This window comes from Aythya marila, assembly GCF_965140915.1.
Source record: "Aythya marila genome assembly, chromosome: 26".
Taxonomy (NCBI): domain Eukaryota; kingdom Metazoa; phylum Chordata; class Aves; order Anseriformes; family Anatidae; genus Aythya; species Aythya marila.
This window is the reverse complement of record NC_139067.1, coordinates 2391978-2415780: the sequence shown is the minus strand read 5'-3', so window position 1 is coordinate 2415780 and position 23803 is coordinate 2391978. Positions and strand designations below refer to the sequence as shown.

The 23803-nt window shown below is 40.5% G+C and overlaps 1 protein-coding gene across 2 annotated transcripts; it reads right to left on the bottom strand.

Moving 5' to 3' along the window:
• Nucleotides 1-1989: 1989 nt before the first annotated feature.
• Nucleotides 1990-23439, bottom strand: ADAM28 (ADAM metallopeptidase domain 28). Of its 2 annotated transcripts, none has more exons than XM_082779516.1 (24): nucleotides 23284-23439; nucleotides 20460-20560; nucleotides 19721-19797; nucleotides 18082-18160; nucleotides 17016-17092; nucleotides 16024-16222; nucleotides 15569-15631; nucleotides 14916-14987; nucleotides 14176-14345; nucleotides 13324-13408; nucleotides 11986-12116; nucleotides 10978-11155; nucleotides 10388-10477; nucleotides 9763-9958; nucleotides 9016-9118; nucleotides 8268-8424; nucleotides 7555-7635; nucleotides 6912-6990; nucleotides 5926-6016; nucleotides 5413-5506; nucleotides 5070-5135; nucleotides 4669-4746; nucleotides 4175-4237; nucleotides 1990-4078 (listed from the first exon to the last, which is right to left on the bottom strand). In XM_082779516.1, the coding sequence occupies exons 1-24, from the start codon at nucleotides 23333-23335 to the stop codon at nucleotides 4046-4048; spliced, it is 2415 nt and encodes an 804-aa protein (XP_082635642.1). In that variant the 5' UTR covers nucleotides 23336-23439; the 3' UTR covers nucleotides 1990-4045. The 2 variants fall into 2 exon arrangements, with proteins under 2 accessions (XP_082635642.1, XP_082635643.1); XM_082779517.1 differs by having other exon boundaries at nucleotides 5413-5503.
• Between the last annotated feature and the right edge of the window lie 364 nt (nucleotides 23440-23803).

Below are 23803 nucleotides of genomic sequence, written 5' to 3'. Positions count from 1 at the left end.
AAGACAGAAGGGCCTGCATTTTCAGGGTCTGTCAGTTAGGAAATCTGCAATATTTCTATGAATTTTGACTGATTTGCACATCAGTAGACTCTTTCTGCAGAAGCTATGAAAGATCTACTGGCATAAGGAAGCAAAAAGAGGAGAAAATCTTTAATTTCATGTTATAAGTGACATTTGCTATTTGTTTTGATAGGTCTGATTCCGAGTTTGGACAGTATTTTATTTTCTGGTCAGTAAACCCAGAATCGATTAGGTCTGCCTCTTGCTGTGTGGAGCTCAAAGCATGTACTGTCTGTGGTGTCATGTTAGGGCTGGGTTGAGGCTATTTATTAGATGCCTGGTGCCTCCGTGTCTGAAAATCTGAACGTGCTCCAATCTCCCCACTCTTCCTGGCTGATGGTGTCCTTGCTAATGTCTCCGAATCCATAGCTCAAGGTCAGAGGATGTAGTAAATTCAGAATTGATTAGTTTGAGGTGATAGCAGTCATCCGATAGCCAGCCAGAGAAACTTCTTTTCCATGTCCCATTGCCCTCTAACGGCCAGTGTTGCATTTGCACATCAAAGTGGACAAGTAAGAGAGCCAGACGAGAAATACTGAGGAATCTGCTCTGTTGTGATGGTCCAGTGTTTGCCTGTTTCCAATAGTCCTCCAAAACTATTAATAATGAAGGTCGATTTGGGGGTGTAAGAGCAAAGGGCTTCTGCTTTCTTGGTAGTGACATCCTTCAGAGACTGAGGGAGGGAGAGAGGGAAAAGAGGGATGAGAGAAGATGGTAAATTCAGAGGTCAGAAAGAATCAGAAGAGAGACATTTTGGGGTCCCTGGGAGTAAGGGGAGACAGAGTGCTCATTCATACAGACGGAAGAAAGGAACAACAGTGTGAAACGGCTTTGCTTTTGCACTGGGAGCAAGACAAAGGTGCTGCATGTGGTCCCTGTAGAGAAGATGCAAATTCAGCCAAGGCCAGTTCTCTGAGGGTGACTGTACCATGCTCAAGATCCCTTCTGCATCCTTCTGCATGATGCCAGCAGATGGCTTGCTGCTCTCCTGCACCACGTACATGTGGCAGACCGTGCTGAGCAAGGGACCCTTAGCTAGGAATAAGGGGACAGCTGGACCCAGATAAACTACTGCAAGTCAGCACAAAGTGTGAGAGCACAGAGGGAAAATCATCTGATAACGCAGTAGTCCTTTGGGACTACGTACTGTGGGCTCTGGACAACTGGAGCACTGTAGAGGCCTTCACTTTTCTTGGGTTCACTTTCCTCTTGCAGTAGAGACTTTTTGACAGTAGATGTCACGTTTGCATAACAGAACAGCAGGCTGTACGTACAGTGAGTGCTGCTGTGCGAGGCCTGGCTGGGAGCTGTAGGACACATGCTCCTGCTCCGTCGCAGAGGATGCTATCATCCTTTTTTTCCATCGGATGCTGGGGCCAAGAAAAGCTGTAAATCATAAACAACTACAGGTGTGTTCTGTAATACATTTTCCTTAGGTTTCTACTGCTGAAGATGTTTGATAGCAGCACAGCATTTGTGGTTGGGTTGCAGTCTCTGCCTATTGAAAGTGTTCAGATATTAAGGCAGTTTTTGCCCATGCAGGTCAAGCACAGTCAGCAGGAGAACGCAAGCCCAAGCTGCATGGTTTGGGAGTTGGGTCTTGGAAAGGTACTCACGCAAACACACGTCTAAATTTCAGCTTGCTTCAAATCTCTACATCCTCAGAAAGATCTTGAGTACTCACAAAGTGGAAAAGGTTGAAAACCATGGAGAAATAGGTTTTAAGTAGGTAGAGAAAATGTGATGTAGTATTTTGTCAACCCAGCTTTACTGGATAAGCTGGCAGGGGTTTGAAATACTTGTGAATTATCTTTTTGGTCCAAACTGGGAGGTTTAGGGATTTGGTGATTGTTTTATATGATTCCACTTTACACTATTGTCAAGTGTATTGGATGCAAATGATTGTCATTAAACTGGAGGTAGTTGTTTTGTGATAGAACACTTTTAATACAGAAAATATTGTAAATACATTAATTACAGTTCATAAAAAAAAGTTCTAAATCTTTATAACAGAGTCAAATACGGATACATTAAAATCCATTTTTGACTAAAATAACAAAGCAATTATACAAAGCGGAAGAAAGCCATGCTCTTCCAAAACTCCCTTGCTCCTCAAACCGAAGACGGTAATTTCATCACAACTGTATTTTGCAGGGTGTACCATAACTGATTGGCACTGTCAAAGCACACCTAGCCCCAAAGAAAAAATTGAATTTTATATGTATTTCTGTCTCAGAGATGATGCGTCTGCAGTAATGATCACAGTGTGTAAGGAGGCTCTGTTTTTAAAAAGTGACTGTCCCGTTGTGTGGCCAGCACCAGAACAAGATAATACGGGTTGGGATTTCAGCGGGTATGAGCTGGTTGGTGAACATGAGTAGAAGTTCTCGCACCCTCTGAGGATCAGGCTTATTTTAAAATCCTAACGTGTGCTGGGCAGAGCCAAATCCAGGTACAAGCATGCATAGTGCTGGCCTGAGGCCCCAGATTTTGTTTTGGCAGTTTGGCAGCCGTGCCATCTTCTCTGGCCACTATGCCCAAAGGCTGGAAACTGCACAGGCACAGTGTAATTGATTTGGAAAGCCAAAGGACTGCTCTGATTTTGATCCCCATCCAAACACAAATCCAGTTCAAACTGGAATCTCCATAAAATCTTGAGTACTTTGGGTCGAGGACAATTTTGTTCCCTTTTTTTTTTTTTTCTGGTAAAAAATTTTTTATTCCTTGAAAAACACTTCTGTGTGCTTTAACTTAAAAATATCGATGCCAACCACATGAAAGGTATCGGTGCCAACGGTAACAATAGCATCAGTGCCAGCACCCTCACAGTATTATTAACAGCAATGCCAACAGTATCATGCAGATCTATGCCAGCAGGCCAAGAGTGTCAACAGTGTGGATGCCAACAGGCCAGAACGAATGAAGAACCCCTCAGTAATGAACCAGTGTGCAAAGCCTCATGCTGCGCTGCAGTCCCACAATAACAAACCCCTGTGCCCAGCCGAGTTCTCATTAGCAACTTTACAATAACACACCCCGGTGCAAGAGCAATTAAACGAAAACACCAAGGTGTGTATACCCTGGAAGGGAGAAATATCCAGATATTTCTGGAGCTGAGGGGTGAATAAAATTAACGATTAAAGATTTTGTTGACTGCGCTTCTCTAAATTTTTCTGTCCAAGTGCAATGATGGCAGCTGGAGCTCTTTTTTAAGCTGGCACAGCCTGAGCTCTGGGAGCGCTTGCAAGCAGCAAGCGGTTTGATTCCCGCATGCTTTGCTGCTGAGCATAACTCCAGTCCTACCAACTGAACAGAGGAATCCTGTTTAACAGGTAATCTAAGGATTAATAAGAGTATCTGATCCCAAAGGATCCTTCCAGAATCAATTGGTTTCCATTCTGTAATCTTATTATTCCAAGGCTTGTTCAGGCCTCAGAGTCGCAAACTTTTCTCCGAAGGGCAGGAAGGATTTTTCTTGTTCCGGAGGTTGCAACTTTGCACGTGAAGCAAAAGATCTGGTCTGTTGCTGAAGAGAGGGCTGGCAAAGATCCAGAAATGCAGCAAATAGTTTTTAATTTACAAAAATAATCAGCGTACCGTGCTTTTCCCTGACTTTCTCAGGTCTCTACAGAGAAAAGCAGCGCATGTGCAGGTATCCCAGTGCAGCCACTTCTTGTGGGGGTGGCCTAGGAGTTGGGACATTAAGCAGCTTTCGTAACGTACTCCTAGTTTACACCTCAGTGCAAGTAGCAATTCTGCTTCGTTTCCTTTCAGACAGCAGCTTGATGTCATCACCAGAGGGTTTCTTGCTGTTTGAAAACCAGACTTTCCATTTCAAAGCAGCTGTCAGTAAGCCATTTTTTTTAATATATATTAAAAAAAAAAAAAAAAAGGAAGCCTTTACCAAAAGTGGAGTAATCACTGGACATTTGTGATATTGTCCCTGAACGTTTCAGGGACCTTGATCAGCCCTACTTCGGAAGCTTCATACACGGGGATTAACTGGAGGTTTTAAAGCCTGCATGAAAAAGAATCAAACAAATGACTGTGCCTGATGCAGTTTCACCAAATTACATCCCAAAAGATTTGCAGTTCACATTTAAACTCGGGTTACCTTTGGTGGAGGTGGAGGTTTGCCTTTGGGAACTGGGAGGCAAGCAGGTTTTTTCTCTGGTGCCTGTAACAAAAATGTAGTTTAATAAGCATTATGCTTTCATATCTAAGCAGCTGCACAACCTCCTCAGACCTCAGCTGCTGCTGCAGTTATCTCGTATTTACTGCAGCATTTTCCTAGTGGAAAAGCTCGGGGTGAGTCAGGTTAATCTGACTGCATACAATAATATAAGTACACAGGGGATATAGATATACTGCTTCAGAAGAGCACTGGGCTATTCTCAATGTGTAAATTCATCTTTATCAAGTAGCTGTGCTCAAATAAACTGCTCAGGAAGCTGAAGCTGGTTGTGTGCTCAAGGTACATGTTGAAGAAAGCATCTCTGAAGACGGGGATTCCTTTAATCATAGTCAGAAACTGAAAATACTTGTTGGTGTCTGCTATTCATCTGCAGCTGAGATGAAAGATGTGAAACATTGTAGGGTTGTACTTACAAACAGCTCTTGTGTGTGAGAAGAGGCTGGCTTGGTGGGAGGGATGGGAGGTGGGGGACCCTTTGGTCTTATGATGGGCTGTAAGAGAAGAGAGTACAAAAGATGTTGGTCCTATATACGCATCTTGTACATGTGCATCTGTATGGTCCATGGGAATGTGTGGGCTTGTGTTTTATACAGAAAGTACATTGCTGGCGGTAAATGGATGTGTTCATTTCAGAAATAGATCTGGGATGCTTTATGCTGCCTGGCCCTGAGAAACATGCAGGGCTTTATCTGGAGTGCAAAGATTTCCCCTGCCCTTGGGATCAGATGGTCACTGCAGGTCTCCACGTGAGCTCCTGTGTGCTGCCCTGCCCAAAACCAACATAAAAGCCAACACGTTCTCTCAAAGTACTTACACTCCGAAGCTGTGGTTTGTTTTCCTGCGGTGGGGGTACAGGAAGGAGAAGTTTCTTATCGTTCATCTGAAAAAAAGGGAACAGTTAAGTCTGGTGGAGACCTCATCTTGTCTTCACATGCACCCTTTGCCACAGGCAGGTCAGTTAGGGGCTTTTCTTAACGTCATGTGCTGTACCCGCTTCCTCCCTGTGCTGGGACTCACAGCACACTCCTCTCAGCCCTAAACAAGCACTTTGAAACCTTCCTGCAAGTGTAGGCCACTTCAGCTGGTGAGTTTTCACATTTCAGCCCCTCGTTTACAGCAGAGAGGCTGTAGCTGACCCAGCACCTCCCTGCTCTTACCTTCTGGGCAGGTATGGCCAGGCCTGGGTGCTCTCCGTGTTCTTGATCCACAAAGACTTGGTTTGTAGCTCCAGGTCCCCTTCTGGTCTGCCTGCTATGTGAATTTACAAATAACTGTAAATCTTACCCTGTCTGAAGTGGTTTTTTTTGTTTTGTTTTGTTTTTAAATAACAACAGCAAAAACTACCTGCTAAAGTCAAATACCTGTCTTAATCCTACTGGTCTGTTATAAAGTCATGTTTTTTCTTTTCTCCCTCCCACCCACTTTTTTTTAATTACTGCGGAATTAATCTTGAGTGCCACAGATTCAAGTTTGCAGTCCTCTCCCAAATTCAGGACCACTGAAGCAGCTCAGTGAAGCTCCTTGACCAACTTCCTTAGTTGTCTAAGGTTTCCTTCACCCACATTGAAAGCCCCAGCTTAAAAACTATCGAGGAATTGCTTGGTTTTAGTGTTGTTGCTTTTTTTTTTCTTTTCTGTTTTTTGTTTTTCTCAACAGGGTAAATACTTTACCTCTTCTTGAATACTCGGAAGTAGATAAGTAACGCTGCTGCAATTATTGTGACAGTAAGGATGACCAGCACAACAGCAATGATAGCGAAACCTGTCAGGAAGACACAAGTTGTTATTTCTTAAAAGATGTGCTATTACTAAGCAGATTCCTATTGGCAAAGTATTTTTTTCCTCAAGGTCTAGACACTATTTATCTTAATAGTTGCTCAGGCTTATAGCTTTTTCTCCTATCACAAGTAATCACTAAAATAAATTTGTTTCTGCTGTTTTTGAAGACTCTGGTTATTGCTTGGGCTGTCTTTCAGCTAAACAAATCCATCCTCAAAGATCATTGCGCTGTCATTCTTCCTCTCTTGAAGGGTGTTACCAACATAGGCACAGCCCTTTGGCATAGCGTACAAGTGAGGCTTCACAATTTTCCTTCAACAAAACTACTCTACAGCCTCAACCAAGACTCAGTGTTGAGAGCTGCTGGTGCTTTAGTGAATGTGAAGAGAGGACAAAGATAATATCAACAGCTTAAAATTCTTTCCTTAAATCTTTTTTTTTTCTTCCCCTAGACAGTTGGGTATTTGTACAGAAGGGATTTTCCCCATGAGGTAGCTCAGTTACAGATCAGCACCATGTAAATGCTAAAGCAATGACCCTGCCTGCCTCCTTCACAGTAAAGCCTCTGGGAGCTTGGCTCCACTGAAATTTGACAGCACGTGCTTGTTATCTCAGGACGGAAAAGGAAAAAGCTTACCACCCTAACGTTATAGATACACCCAGGAGATTATTTAGAAGAAAAAATAATTTCCTCCAGTCGTTCACACAAGCTTTAATTACTGAAAGATGCACAGAAATCAGAAACCTAGATATGCAGTATTTGCAAAGAAACAGTCTGACAGCCAGGGCAAGCTGGGGCTGTTTCACTGGAGTTAAAGAAGGTCTCGTTTCAACCAGTTGATGGTAGTCAACCCCATGTGTGGACATACAGCACTTACTGGTAACAGCTGATGAGCTGTCACAGGTCGGTGGTGCCCATCCTTCCTCACACTGACATTGCAACTCGTGGTCGCATACCTGGGGAAACACAAGGATGGAAAAACTTCAGGATGGAAATAGGAGTGAAGGTGATGTAGTAAAACATCATTGGCTCAGGAACAGGGCAGCATTAAGCTTATTACAGTTAGATCTGGAAACCCTCTCTTATTTTACTTGGACTAAACTTTAGCACTGGGAGTAGCAATTTTGCACAGGCTTGGTTGTCTTTTGCAAGTATTTTTACACTGGAAGCTATAGCACAAAGCAGCATCTTTGGTCTCTACATCTGTAGCTCTCTTAATGTTCAACTGTGAGCACAGTTATCTTCACAAAACGGGAGGAGACCTGAACGTATAGGTGTGATACTGGTTCAGAGGCAGGGCCAGGCAGAAACTGTGTCAGCCTCCTGTGAGCTCCTTAAAAATATTGGTACCCTATCAGGTTAGATTTGGTTTTATAAAAATATAAGAAGCTTCTGACTTTTGCAAATTCCTATTCCAGTAACTTAGATACCAGCATCAACAAGGTCTATAGCTGGCATGCATTATTATTATTATTATTATTATTATTTAAGTTAATAGCATCAAATGCTTGTTATCTTACAGCATGTCCTGGACACTTAGCAGAGCAGTCACTTGATCTAAAGACATCTTCAGCAGAGACACATTCTCCATTGCTGCATACCTGCGATGTACAAGGCAAATGTCACTGAAGAGATTTATAGCTTTCAGAAAACACAGAGCTTGCACATTATTGTGTAAAGGTATGAAGTGTGAAAGGAGGTATGCAAATCACTTAGACTTATAATAGAGTTTGATATGTTGACAGAATTTTTCATTTGACCTTTGGATACTTTATAGCAAGGGAGTGACAAAGATGTAGAGATATCATTGTTTTCCTGTCCTCTGCAATCCTTTTTTTCCCTTAATAACCCTCCCAGGTAAAAATATGACAAAGAAATTGGACATAGCACTCAGTGAGGCCTAACACATCCATTATAGAAATTATTAAAAACAGTAATCTATATATGGTCTTTTAACTTTTCAGTACAAAGTATGTTTCTTCTGCCACATATATTTTTGTCAGTGAGAAATTAATAAAATAGCAGTCAAACAAAAGGAAGTCAGAAGGACAGCAGTTCCTGTTTGCTGCTGATTCATGCTAGATGTAAGGCAGAAGTTATGGCAAATCTGATCAGCAGAAGCTCCACATCCACTTCAGCCTTTCTGGTTTAAAGTCCTTGTCTGGCAAAAAATGCTAATGATATAAGCAAGACTGAAAGAGGGAAAAAATAAGAAAAAAAAATCTCTACTAACCATTCCATCCCCACACTTGGTTCCATTGAGGATCATCCCCAAATCTCCTTCTCCATCCCTAGGAAAACTTGCTTTGCAGGACTCAAAAGTCACCAGGCTCCCATACGTAGGCATCTCCTGCCCTCCGGTACAGAACAACTTCCCACACATTATATCTCTGGAAGGAGAACAAAAGCCACTAGAACAGTGCACAGCAAAACCCTCTGAGCTGGTCTGTTGCACAGCCTGAATTTGCTGTGGCTATATAGGATCTCCAAAGAAATAACTGCAGGTATCAGTTTTGTTTCGTGATGGTTTTGGGGTCAGTTTGTTAGTAGACTGTGGCAGGTCCCTAATACCTCTTGAGTTTATTAGGGAGCCCACGGGAATTTGCAGAAATGAATACTTAGCTGGTCTGGCTCAACTTCTGAGGTTCACCTCGGGTTACCTATTCAAAAATCCTTTCCCAGTCCTTACCTACACACACACACGTGCATGTACACAGTCATCCTCACAAGCAGGCTTGCACACATGCATCCTCTTGTTCATTCTCAGGCTGATCTTGAGATAAATTACTTTGCTTCTTTCCCTGGATAGGAGTACTACTTGGAAATTAGATTTCTTAGAATTATATTTCAAATGGAATAAGAAACAAAGACTTGTAGACTTATGTGCCACCTAAAATAGAGCACTCTTTGCTTCAGTCTCTTAATTCGGATGGGAATGATCTCTCTTCACAAATTCTAGCAAATTCTGTAACAGTGCTTACTTTTTTTTACACGGGATGTGACTACCACTTTTTTTCTTGCAGTATCCGTAATATACCCCTCTCTCGTTCATCCGGTAACAGGAAGCTGCACCTTCAGTAGCCTCTGTTAAAGAGGAAAACAAGAAATGCAATGATGCAAAGAGCTTAGGAGAGGAGCTGGGATTAGTTTAGGTTCTCTGCCTGCAAAAACTGTTAATACTGCATTTCCTTTATCTGTTTAGGATATGGCCTTTTCCAGTAAAGTTACCCATGAGCCTAAATGACTCACTGACACTTCATGCATTAATTCTGTAACAGTAATGTGTGCATTCAGCAGTACCTATCCCTCTGTGTTCACTGCCTAGTACAAACCGATGGACTTTGCTAAAGAGAAAGGACATAGTCAGGACTAGGAAGCTGGTAAGCCACCACTCCTCTCGAAATACAGATACTTCCTCATTTTATCAAGTGCACATCGACTGTATCAAAGTCATCTTAATGTTGTGCAAAAGAGGAATATACTTATGATTTCCTATTTCTCTAGAGGTATACTATATTATATGCCGTGACTTTCAGTTTGGGTGGCGATAAACTTTTACGATGTAAATATAGAGCTGATAAACTACATGGTATGAGCGAGAACTCAGCTATCTAGCTGTGCTGTTCCTGATTTCCAAAAGAGCTTTGTTGGGTTGCTCTCAGGCAAAGCCTCCTATGTCTCTCTCTTTTGACCTTGACAACAGTTTTTCAATGCCAGCTTATACTTACGTGGTCCGAAAGCAGCTTTGCACTGTTGTTCCCGGGTGGGGCAGTTCCCCATGTAACAAAAGCCTTCTCCCTCGTTGCAAGGATGTCCATTCATACGGAATCGATCCGATGGGCAATTCCCAGAATAACCGGTGCACATCTCAGGCAGGTCACAGTCATCCTTAACTGCTCGGCAAACAGCTCCTGCTGCTTTATACTGAAGTGGGGGGAAAGCAATGCTACACTTAATTTTCTTCCTTGCCATTTAAAAGTCACACTGAACCAGAGGGCTAAAATTAGGGGAGACAAATCCCATCCTCACTGTAAAAATTGCATTTTGGGCCAGATCCCTATCTAATGTAAAGTTGGTTATATCAATTTACAGGATTTTGCCTGGCTGTGCCTCAGCTTTTCTTTCCAGGAGAAAATGGGTAATCAAAAGTCTCATTTCTCCAGGGTGAACTGGGTGTACTGGTTGTTGTGGTGTGCATTGGGATGGGCAAAATGTGCCTGTAATTACAACGCTATGTCAGTAATTACCAGTAACGAGGATTGATTCTCTTGAGAGATGTATCAGTGCTTTCTCAAAGGCAGAAAACCCCTACCCTAGAAAATATGAGGAGACGGAGATGCAGAGGAGTCTTACTTGGCAATTCTCACAGCACTCTCCATGAGCACACTTGGATCCCGCCGTCAGTTTGCACGTCTCGGGGTTGCAGCAGGTGTTTGTGCACTCCTGTGACAGAACAGGCAATCAGCTCTGGTACAGCATGACGTGTTCTTGGTCCCCTCCTCACTGCACTCTCAGTGAACCACCCTGTACTGGCTTATTGAGGGAGGGAGGGATACCTCGAACCTGACTTTGCTTCTCTGAAAACCACTGTTTCTAGAAACCAGACCAGACATCATGAGAGAGCACAAAGGACGCTAAGTGGGATTACAAATGCGCCGACAGAAGTGGGGAACTTGCTTATTTCCTCTGAAACAGTTTCGAATGCATGTTTTTTCCCCATTCTCAGTTCCTGTGTCGACACAACGCAAACCATGCCATCATCTTTCTCATCACGCACTTCATAGGCACGTCTGTAGTACGTATAAGCAATTTGATGACCAGTGTTCCTACAGAAGTATTTCAGCTAGCTTTGAGCTGGCTACCTCAGAAACCAACTACTCTACAGCCTCAATAAAACTGTTTGCCTCTTCCAGGTATTATTTTATCCCCAGTTATGCAGATACCTCGGCAGTACCACAGTCGCATTCCTCTCCTTTTTCCACAAAGCCATTTCCGCAGGTTGGAGGTGCTACGATGGTGTTTATATCTGGGATGTTGGTTAAGCATTTTGGCATGTCATTCAGCATGTATTTCTCAAAGTCTTGGAGGCTGCAAGAGCTGAATACCTTGGGGATGATCGAGCTATATTGAGAAAGGAGGAGGACTCGTATTAGGATCAGCATAGACAAGGAGAAACAATACCCCTCAAAATAAAAAGGACACAAAAAAGTAAGCATAGTCCAAACTACTGGGTGCAGCCACTTTTCCAAATGTAAAAAAAAAATACTAAATATAATGGCTATCTTCTAGCAAGAAAAATACTGGAAGCAAATCAGAAGAAAAGATGGGGTAAACGTAAATATATTGCACGTAAAGAATCCTACACCTCAAAGTTTTCAGCCCGGTCTACACAATTTGTGTCTGGATGCTTCAAGCATGAAGAGGTTTCCCTAGGGCTGTCCAAATCAGGGTATTCAACTTAAGATGAAAATCAAATTAAGCCTCTACCAATTTAGTATTTATTGAAGATGACAACATTCTGTGTGTTTTTTACAGGAAATATTTTCAGGGTTTATAACAAAAAGATATTTTAGGTAAGTCTTGGAGAAACTCTGTCATCTGAGATAACCACAACAATTTCATGCTAACAGTTTTAAGGAAGAAGCGATTGCTGCAATTTATGGCATAATGCCAAGGCCACAACAATGCATGCAAAGCAAAGGTCATCCAAAAGGGACTAAAGATTATTATTTTGGGGGATGTCTATCTAGGAATAACTAAGAAGGGCCTGGAACTGAAAATGGGATGCTCACTACTTTGTGGAGTTTCTTCCTTTTTCTCTTTCTGTATAATTGGAATGAGATAATCTTAAAGGACAAAACTAATGACTTTTCTATTTTGTGAAGCTTATCCAGAGCCCGTGCTTTACTACCCCTGTTCATTAATGCACTTGCCCTTTTCCAAACTCCTACCTGACGGTATCTGTCATGATACAGATTTTAGCACTACATATGCAGGCTTTGGTGTCGTGACTCATGCCGAGGTTGTGTCCCATCTCGTGTGCCATGGTAGCTCCAACTGCAATTTCATTCCTGCTGTGATCCTGTGGAAACAAGAACCACCTATTATTTCTACGAGCATTTTAGAACAAATAGGAACATCAGAGAAGCTGTGTGGCTAAGAAAAACATTTTTTTTTTCAAGTGAAGACATCCTTATCCTGTGTAATGTGATAACATTGGTCTGTTCATGCATTTATTACAATGTTTATGCTGCATTCTGTGTAACAGCAATGAGATCACACCGCTAACCAACATCAGTAAATTGGTGTAATTAGTTTTTAAATAAACATGAGGGAGTTAGGCAGCCAAGTAACAACTGAGCGTTAAGGGGAACTGAGCATCTCAAACCCTTAATCCTCTCTTTGGATAGCTGTCTTGTGCTTAGGGTAATTATGTGGGTGTGCTATAATTACTGCTCATTACACCAAGTAACCGTTGTGTACACTCTTGTGCGTGCACAGAAGGGAAAGGCAGATGCTGTGCTCCATCTTCGCCATTAGCCTGGTGCTATGGTGGGAGGGAGGAACGGAAAAGTCCCACTCTTTGGAGTGAAATGCAGATGTTTAAAAGCAGCTGGCAGAGGAAATGCATAAAGCATGTGATGCAGTGTACTGGTCGTGCTCTTCCAGCGTGGCATGGCAAATCGTGCTGCTAAAAAATGCATCTGCCCCCCAAAATAACATCCTGCATTTACAGTCATCCCAGGATTTTCTTATGGTGTGGGAAAGCTGGAATTTCATGTGATGGGTTGTTCCTCTTACCAACAGGCCCAGCCTCTGAAGCTGGGCACAGCAGACGAGTTCCCAGTTCTGTTGGTAAAGTTTGGGGTCTATGTTCCTGTTTAGGCTGAGGCTTATTATAATAATTTAGGCAGTGGTAATATAGTGGCTAAGTGCTATGACAGGCACAATCAATTCCCCATTTGTAATGGGAACCTTAAGCTGGAGGCATGAAATCATTTATTTTTCTCCTTTGACTCTACAAGTGTCTGGAGCTCTAAACACAGGTGTCAGAGTTTGATGTTGGCATTTAGATAACCCAACTACCATGCTTTGTTTGTGCTTTTGTTACCTCTGCACTTCATTTAAGATAAAGTTTGTGATTGTGGTTTCTGCAGCCTGATCTAATAATGATATGAACCAGACAGAGAAGTGAAAATGTTGTACACTACCAATTTCCATAACCATCCTTTGCTGGTTGCATGAAAACATAGAAAAGCTTTCAAAAATTAAACAAGAATAAATCAGACCTGAATTATACCTGCAGAGTATACATCACTGCATATGGATTTTAGAAAAGCTAATCCAATTGTTGTCCCCTCAAAGTCATAGCCCCTGTAAGGAAGAAGAAAGGCAGAGTGAGATGAAGTGTTATTACAAGGGAGAACATCTGAAGGCAGCACCAGCTCCATTAACCAAGCAGAAGGCTTGAAGCATGAACTCATTTCCAGCTCTGGTTTGCATCCCTGATTTAATAAAATGTTTGAGGACATGCTGAGGATCACTGCAAGCCAGTAAACAATTAAATACATTTTCATTTTATTTTTTTTTACCTAAATTACATTGCAGCTCATGAGATCTGAGCACCTGTTTGGGTGCAAAGTGCTTGATGAAGTGCTGTAAATGCAGCAAAGTGCTTGGATGAATCAGGGCCATTGAATGTGAGCCAGAATAGTGAAGTGAGCGTTGGTTTGGTTTGGCAATCTGCATTTCCCAGCCTTTAAGCTTCATACCGTGGCTCTTCAGGCTGTCAGACTATGCTGCAGTCCTCAGGACGCCCAACTGTTGTGTGACCAGAGAAGGGAAAAGGAAAGACAGAGATGTGACAAGTCATTGCCTGGCTTTGCAGTGTTTCAGGTAGAAGGGTTAGATAACATGTCCTAACAGTATGTCCTAGGAGCTAATCTGTGCTCCGTGAAGAAAACAAAAGCAAGAAATGAGAGCCTGTATTTATCTTTTTGTCCTAGAATTAGAGCAGCTGGGTGCTGGAAAGGATGAAATCCAGTTCTGTACAGTGTCTCTGCTGGGTTGGTGACCAATTTTTTTAAGAACAAATTCCTTTAACACGTTTGGACATGCAGTTAGAAAACAATGATACACACGTGATTAGCTGAGCATTGTCGTTTCTTTTCCTCTTTAATAAATCTGAGTTACGCCACTTTGAGAAGCTGTCCAGAGTGAATCCTGCAGTACGACTCAAGAGGCATTTATCATTATCTGTCCAGATTTCTAGGCCAATTAGAGCCACGTAAATATTTATGGCCTTATAAACCTGCAGCAGAGAAACATTTTTGCTGTAAAAACAAAGTACTTTATGAAGACTTCTGAAACACACTCAACTTGGTAATTGGTTCCCTTTTGTCACTTGCAATATGGTCCACTCCAAACCTGATTTAAGCTTTTCTGCACTTCAAAGTTACAATAACAACAAAAAAAGACCAAACAAAACATAAAATCTTATTTTTCCCCACTTTAAAACCATTTTTATAACTGGTTTAAAAATACTTGAAAAATCCTTAGATTTAAATTGTGAAAGAAATCAAGAATCAATTCATTCTTTGTGAAGGATTTCAATCATTCACTTTAGCAGGTGCTAAGAAAATAAGGTATAAATCTTTTTTAATAGGAGTTTATAAAAAAAAATCCAGTCTGAAGGCAAACAATAGGATAATACAGATGTGTTAGATTTGTTATAAAAATGACAATTACATTACAATTTTCAAACAGTACATTTTTCATTCCTTCCCAGATGTATTAACAAAAAATCATGACGTTTGTAAAAGTAAAAAAGTATATATAAATAACATTTATTTCAATTTCACTTTGTTGTTTTTTCTCTTACCACGTTGATGTAATTGACTATTCCAAATATCCTTTGTCTCACAGTTTCAACATCTTGGTTATACTTCTTATACTAAAAAATTAAATATATGATGTCAGGAACAGGAAAGGAAAAATAAATGATTTGTCGGAGAAGAAATATCCCAGAGCAGATTGCATTGCAAATCACACCGTACATGGCCTAGTTTTATCTTTTCTACTCCTTATTTTATCAGACAATGTATCACAAAGCCTGGAGGAGAGAGCTGGGAAAAAGTGCAGGCATATAACTCCACGTTATAGAGATTCTAAGCATAGGGGAATGAGTTGCATGCGTGATAGGGAGAGGAAAATGTGTCTGTTTTTTTCTCCATGTTCACTCCTGAGCTTGCCAGGCAGCGCTGGATGCAGGGAATTAGCTCGCATGGGGTTTGTGCATGACACTGAGGAAGGAGGGAGCTTGGGTCTGTCAGCACGGATATGCATACCTTACCTTGAACAGTTTTGTGTCTGTTAAAATAGCCATAAATCTCTGATTTGGTAGCATCTGGGACTGCTTTCAGTCCCAGCATAGTGTAGCACTGTAATTGTGGCAGGAGCCCAGAATGAATAGCACCGGCTTCAGAAAGCTTATCTCTAGCTGATGAAACGAGAAAAACTTATTTCAATACTCACCATAGTGTTGTCTGCGACTATGTACACTTCCAGATACTTTTTTGCTTTCAGATATGCCTTCATCTAAAGAAAGGATAAATTTTGATAAATATTAAGGCTTGTTTCAGTCTCAGTCTTTGCAACTTCACACCTACGTATTGGTTATTAGGCAATTTCTTTCAATAAGTAATTTATAATAGGGCTTTCTAAAATGATGAAAATTATTAAAATGGTGAAATAGGTTAGATATTTAAAAGTATTTAGCTGTTTGAAGATGCACATGGGCACCAGTTAGCACCAGTTGGACAGTGTTTACAAAAACTCAGATCTGTGAGATTCTGCACTGGTTGTTTAAGGTTTGGTTATGCCCCACTGTTTGCAGTTGCATCTCTCCTAGAGGTGCCACCAGGCAGTGGGACTTGTGCCACTCATGCAGCTCTGCTAAGCCCTCAACTTCTTTTCTCCTATGTACTTACTTCTGGACTGTTGCTGGATTTGAAGATGTCACTGATGCGGTATTTTGAATGAACATCCCAACTACTATTGACTACACCGCAGGTTTTTATGGGCTCATCCTCTCTGAGTTTCTCATACTCGTAGACCGCGTGTTCATCTCTGTCTGAAGATCCCAATGGTTCAATAAGGTACTTCTGACCACGGGTCTCAAAATACCCACTGTGAAAATTTTCTCCAGGTTAGACTGTGATCTTTTAAATCTAGAAGACTAAGTCAAGACAGCAACATTATCTCTAACAACGTTTTGCATGTTTGTAGGGATCGTGGCACACATTGATGCTATGGAACGTGGTTTGACAGCATGCAGGCAGAGTGTGCAATGGTTTAAAGGCAAAAATCAAAGGTCTTGAGTAAATTTGAAGCTCTGGCTGGTCAGGTGAGGTCTCTTGAATAGGAAACTGTCAGTCAAAATGAAACTGGATTAGGAATGAATTAGTTTTACGTTTGGGGGTTTTGTGCTTGAGAGGGATGATTGAAAAGTGAATTTCAGTTCATTGGGGAATTCAAATATAAGTTCTAATTTTCATTTCAGATGAAATTTTGAAATATTGAAAGCAATTTAAAGTTTTGTGTCATTTCAATCAGTAAGTGTTAAAATAAGCATTCAGTGTTAACACGTAAACTGGACAAGCTAAGAACTATTCACAAAGAAAGTCTGCTATGCTATGATTTATGACCTGATCTAATATGGAATTAGTCACATAAATTTGACATAGAAATTCCTTTAGCTTCTTATTTGTAAACTCTGAGACTGAAGTAGCAAAGTAACCTTTTTTTTTTTTTTTTTTTTTTTTTACTTCTTCCCCTTGCCTTTGTAAACTAGTTTCCTCATGAGCATAAACGAACAAAAGATGAAATCCATTTATTTATATCCTGATTCTATGTACATTAGAAAATACATCCTCACAGAACATGCTATCTGTGCCCATTGGAAACCAGAGCCCCACCTTACCTTAAACCTGTGCAAGCACTGATGCTTGCTATTGAATCAGCATCATCCTGAATATAACCTTCATAGTAACAGTGATCCTGTATAGAAAAAAAAAAAAAAATCCTTGTCAAATTGGGCCAAATCTCACTGACTGCAATGAATTGGCCTAATGATTTCAGAAAGCCATCTGAGAAGATCTCCCATTAGGGGAGATTCTTAAAATGAAAACAGCTTGTGACCGTTTCCATATTTGCTACAGTGCTATTATTGTTATCCTTCAACACAGACCAAGGTGTTGGTAAATCCAGTTAAGGTGGGCTCTGGTTAATACAGAACACAGCATGAAAATAAGAATATGCAGATTTAGTGCTCAAAATGAAATGTAAACTAATGTGCTCTGAATTGGGCTGAATTTGGCCCATACGGAATTATTTTATCGTGGCCAGAATTCAGGGAAACACCCTTTAAAAAATAAGAGAAAAAAGTTTTGCATTCCAAACGGTATGGATTAAAACACACAGTGTGACATTGGACAAAAAGCTTCAGGTGAGAGCTTTTTTTAAGGATAAGACCAGTGGGCAGACAGTTAATTAAAAATTAACTAAAATGGAACAGCCACTTCCTCTGTGTCTGTATCTGAATAACTGATTTGTCATGGCTCAGAGAAACCACCTGGGGTAACCTGCAACGCGTGGGTGATAAGGTGAGCCAAGGAGGAAATCTGTGTTTATCGGAGCCCATGATCTCACTGAGATTAGGGTGTAAGAGCAAGTCACCGAGTTGCACAGAATGAGCAAAGTCAAATGAGCAGGGAAATGTTTGGTCTGTCCTAGCTCCACTCCCTTTCCTGACAAAAGAGAGAAGAAACCCAGCTCAGCAAGTGCATTCATCAAGCAGTGAGCTGAAAAGTGACTGCCTGGAGTCACGAAGAATATCTTCCCCTGACCCTTCTGAGGCATCCAAAGTTTCAGTGTATCTTGATTTAAAATCTTTTCTTTCCATATGATTTGTGCTATAATTTCAGGGACCCGTGAAATCTCATATAAACCTCAATACTGCAAATACAGGGGAAAGAAACCTTTATTACCTTGATCTGAGGACTCGTTGTTATTTGTTGACCATCATCTGAATAAACTGTTTCAGTATAGTCTTTAGCTAATAGATCCCTGCAAAGAGTAAAGCACAGTTATTATTCAAAAAAAAAAAAAAAAATTTAAAAAAAAAATTAGTCATCTAGAAATGAGACAGTTGTGTCACACATGAAGTATTTAGGGAATTCAAATGATTACTCAGGTTATGGTTAGTATCAAAAGACGGAGGAAGCAAAACTGCTGGGTGGGGAATTCTGCCTGTTTGTAATCCTTACTCAAAGAGACATTTCTAAAATAAGAAAGCAATTAAAGTCTACTTATTTCGTCGGTATAAAGTAGTCTCCTAGTAGATCTGAAAGTAAACATATATAAATCCAGTATTTATTCTTTTTTGGCCTCCAGTTTATGCAGACATTTCCAGCACTCCACAGTGGTACTGTTGTGTTCTCCTCCTGGTTTACCTGCACTAAACTTTAATAGCCAAGACAGAGGTTAGTGGAAGAGCTGCCTTGTCTGCTTCACACATGTGTATGCGTGCACACTCAGACATACTGCTCAGAGATCACACAAACATATATTTTCAAGATTGGTGCCACACTTAACTCAAAACCACGGCTGCTGAGCTAGCAGCAGAGCACTACTCACTTCTGCGCAGGCAGCTACCCCCAAATCCCACAGCCCAATTCCTTTTTAAAGAGTGGGGTTTAGTGCAAGCTGATTTCCCTTCCCTCCTTTCAAATACCCAGATTAGATTTAAAAAGGGGCAAACATTGAATTATAATAAATATTTGACATCAACTGATTATAGCTCTGTTGTATTTACACAGTCATTAGAAAAGAACCTACTAAAGCTGACTTGTTTGATACCATGTTAAATATTATGGTGGAGCCAGCAAGCAGAAAATCACAACCATGCTTTATTTTGCATTTGCTCCGTACAGTTTGGGGTTTTTCTTTGTGTGCTTTGTTCAAAGCCCACTGCTTCTCCGCACCTTCTTCATGGCCTGTTAAAATGTTGTTAATCTTTTCAGCAGAACAGGCAAGCTCTCCTTGCTTTCAGTTTCCATAAAGCATTTTGTTGATGCCCGTGTTTATTACACTACTCAAAGTTCAACAGATGTAGTGCTGAGGTAGGGCATGCTGGAAGCCTTTTCTGAGGAATACTGCACTTCTTATTAATATTTTTCCATTTTTGAAGCATTTATAAGAGCCAACACAGCCCCGTTTTCATGGATGTTTCTCTGGTTCTTCTCTGTATTTACTACCAGTATAGAACAACAAAAAAAATACAACCCTGAGACTACCCATAGACACAGAAATCTTGTGAAATAATATGGCCATCTTAAGCATTCAGTGGATTTAGCCATTTAAGGAACAAACAGGAGAGTACGGTTAGCGGTATAGGCAAGTCATTCTGTCATAGTAATTTTGCATGCCTATGTGGTTATTTCTCATTACCAAAACAGTGACATGATGTTTTCTCTTCCCCTTTCTCTCTTAGGACTGGAAACCATTATAATCCATAATACCTTTATCTTATAAGAGCCCAAGTCCTGTTTCTTTGTATTCTGCAGGCCCTACAAACCCACTTACAGCGAGGATTAATGTTCAAGGAAGGAGCTGAACTGAACATACTTATTTTTTTCGAGGTGCAGTATGACTTCCTCTCCATTGGCTTTGATTCCATACTCCAATGTGTCATCGTATTTTTTCTGTAAACAGATTTAAGTGTTAGAATATGGACTGTTACAATTTCTGGCCTCACCATGAGCTGGCAGTTGCTGAGTTGCCAACTGCATTCTTTTCCTCCTCTTCCCACCAAAAATAAGTGCTCTGGCAGTTACAGAATAAGAAGGAGGTCACCTTGTTTCATACTTTTTAGTTGGAGGAACAAACTTAATTTTGCAAATGCATTTCTACCATCACAAGCACATATTTGCACATTCAGTAAAGTGCTGAAGTGGATATTGAAATTCAACCATTTTCATAACTCTATTGAAATATGGAAGAATGTGCTTAGTTTTAAGCATTTGATTTACTTTACTACAAATCAGGATGCCCACAGGTTATTCAAAATCTGAGTACTATCAAAACCTACATCTGTGCAGAGATACAAGTACAGAAGATGCATTTACTGCATACAAGTACTTGGCTGCCCACTGAGCCCACCTCACAGTCTATTTTTACCAGACATGGAATCACTCTTCCAGGTTTTCTTTTTCCTTCCTCTTTTGTAAGATGAAGTGTCTGACTCGCCATTGTCTTATCCTTGAAAGCCAAGAGTGCTCTGACTCCAGAAAACCTTCAACCTTCCCCATCTCCCAGAGAAGAAAAAAGAACAAAAAAAAAAAAAAAGAGTACTCTCTTTTAATACCTCTTTGTTTCTTTCTACGTCTCTTTTATGTACTGTGTGCAATTTCCGTGGATAAACTATTTCATATTGCTCAACTCCAGGTAATATCTTGCTTGTGCTTCCTAGGGAGAAAGAGATGTATATTTATGAACACACAGCATTAACTTACTAAACACCATATTTCATGTCTGCCATGACTGCTTCTCTGGGGCTGTATAGTCATCGATCTGTTGTGCCACTCATTTCTCATGCATTCTCTGCTCTGGCTTTGGTGTGTGGTCATCTGCTCTGCAAGGCAGTCCCCTCACAGTGCGAGCTAACAACGTTTGTACAGCCTGGATTTTGGACGAGTTGCCATACCTGGCAATTTCTTGGTGTCAAAATATCCTGTGCAATTCCCTCTGGATTTCTTTCCCCAACACCAACCAGCAGTTTCGTGTACCAACACGCTGGATCAGCTACGCAAGGTGCAACCTTCATCTTTTGCAAATGACATAACTTAAGTTGTATGGTTCTGTGAAATTAATAACCTTCAAACTTTATCACATAATGACATACAAGTTAAGACTGCCTCGATATAAGCAAATAAACTCATACAGTTCCCCACAAGTCTGGAACAAGCCTAGATTTCTGCTTTAGAAAGCTTTTCAGCTAATCTTCTCACATAAATACTTCCCAACAGTTCTTCAATAGACTTGCTCTTATCTATTGAATCAGACTGAGTGACAGCAGAAAGACTGGAGAAGGCATTTCAGCAAGGGCAGGTGAAATAATAGGGGATGAAGAGTAAAATGGGAAAATCTTGCGGGTGGTAAGGAATCCAGATTAAATAGCTCACATAACCAATTTTTATTGGTCTTGCTTGTGAGGTGTGATGTCTGCAGTGGCTATAAAGAACATGGAAGAAAAGGTGCTGATGAGCAGTGTTGCATTTTGTTCTCTGCTTTTGAGCATGAGTGAATAATGACAGAAGTTAATTTGTGGCACACTTTGCAGGGGTGGTCAGCACGCACTGCAGCATTTGAAGTTAATGACAGCAGCTGGTGTACAGCACTGGGGAGAACAGGATCCTACAATGGATGTGTTAGTTTCCAACCAGTCAACGGGAGGTCTGTATGCTTCATAAACTCCTAAATCTCCTACAAAAGGTAATTTCACCTGAATAGACAAATTCTTGAGGGCTCAAGCACAAGAGACTGTGTTAAACAACAACAACAACAAAGAGAGAGTGCAACTCCCATTTTAATTGCCTGCCTCAAGGCCAGATTTTTACAAGAGTAGGGCATCCCATTACTGCAATTTTCTATAATCCTTAATCTCTGCAACAGCAGAGTACATCCTCATGCACATTGTTCCAGTAAAATAGATAGATTAATTCTTCAGAACTGGTTTATTTGATTAAACCCTTTCAAAAAAAAATGCAGAATAAATGTGGCTGTATGTAGATAAAGTTGAATGCTGGAGAGAAGGGCATGATGGTATGATGGTAATAAATCCTAAGTTATCTTAGATCAGCAGAGCAATTACAAAGTACACAGTAACTATCCATGTGCATGCTGTTAAAGAGTAAAAAATGCAAGTCCATTACTGTAAATAACAATAGGGCTTTATATTTTAGTTTAAGCAGCACTTTTTTTTTCTTAAAAAAAGGGAACCTTTTTCTTTGGAGGCTTGGTCTTCCTATGATCTTAAAGCATGTTCTCATGCAATGATCAAAGTAATATTTTAGGCCTCTCAAGAGCTGAGTTCTGTGCTCCAATTTTATCTGCCTGCTCCCTTTTACAAGACCAACTGCAGCCCAGATAATTCAAGTCTAGGCTGGAATCAAATAAGGACTCAAAACTAAACTGGTGTTTCTCCTGCAGAGGGATGCAAGTCGCATTTCAAGGAAAACAGTTTTGTTCTGGAACAAACAGTTTCTTAGAGGTCATTTTTTAATCAACTCACTGCATTGCCTTTGGCTAGCTTCAGCCATTGTCTTGAGTCAGTAGCTTTAAGGAGGAAAGAAATTCCTTAGGCTTTCTATAATGGCTAGAAAAAAATGTTAATAATGAGCAAATAATTAAGTAATTTTCCAAGAGCCTGAACCAGGAAGAAATATCATTAGTGAGGATTTCATTGATGATGAAGGTTTGATTTTTTTCGAGGAACTAAATATATAATGCTTTAAGCATTAGTGCTGTACACATTTTCAGATATTCTGTGCAAATAACGAAATCAAAAAGATACCTCCTGAGTACAAATTACATGTGTAATTATGTGTATAAAACCTGTGCGTGCTTGTGCATGCCAAGGTCTGAAAAAAAAAAGTTCCCTGATGACATGAATTGAATGAAACAATGCACATGGGGAAAAAAAATATGGTGTGGTCTGTTAGGTTAAGCTTCTCTACTCACAGCTTGAAGTATGCCACAGATAGTGAGGGTGGTAACTGTTTTAATTCAGGTAATGTCATTAACTGAACTCAGATAAAAGTGTTTTCTTTTATAGCCAAAGGGCTGTCAGTGTAATCCTTTGCCCCAGTTGGATAAATTCTCCAATCACTTGCAGAGGAAGCACATTCTTAATTGGCTCACAAAACTAACCTGTTCTGGGTCTGTAGCCAATGTATGGTGAGTGTTCACACAAGTAAATATTTCTCTAACTAAATAGTCACTTTGAACTGAAAGAGAAAAAAAGCAAACTCCCCAACTTCAGTAATACCTTTTTCTTAAATGGCTTTAATTCACTGTTCTTCAGTGTCATCTTCATGTTAATGATTAAAAAAAAATCATAAAAGTTATACAAAGTTATTTAAGATTACCCATAGTAACCACTGATAAAGGATTTAAAGAAATAGACATACCTTGTTGGAGAAAACATAGCAAAAGGACAGAAATGAGAACTTTGTTTGTCATCTCAGTCGCAGTTGTCTGGCCGTGGTCTCCTCGGGCTGGGAAAGTTGGGTTCCCAGTCCCTCTGCTTTGAGCAGTCCTCTTGAGCAGCGAATGAGAAGGAGTGAGCTGCTCAGCTTGTTCATGTTCCTATATGAGGAAGTGTTTACTAAAGGTGTTGCACAATTTTCAAGTCACAGAGTGTTACAGCAAGCGGAAGTTCCTGCTGGTTAGTTAATGTCACACAAGTTGTGATGTATTGAATACCTCTTAGGAATAAGTTCCCTAAAACTGCTTTTCAGGGGGAAAATGAGATACTGAAGTTCTCATAATGTCTTTTTTTTTTTTTTTTTTTTTTTTTTTTTTTCGTCTGGCTGGTGAAAAGCTAAAATAGAAACAGCCACTAATTTTCAGCTGAGTGTGTAAACTCAGGAATTGATACTGACAAGAAGCAAGCACCACTGGTGGAGGAATGGGGAAGTTTGCAGGAGG

Bases quoted from the DNA above. Each gene is read 5' to 3' on its own strand.
- ADAM28 (XM_082779516.1), bottom strand. From the start codon at position 23,335: ATGACAAACAAAGTTCTCATTTCTGTCCTTTTGCTATGTTTTCTCCAA. The intron at 9,959-10,387 runs GTAAGACTCCTC...CCCCCACTTCAG, and splicing joins AGTGCTGTGAGAATTGCCAA to TATAAAGCAGCAGGAGCTGT. The intron at 6,991-7,554 runs GTAAGATAACAA...GTGTTTCCCCAG, and splicing joins CTAAGTGTCCAGGACATGCT to GTATGCGACCACGAGTTGCA.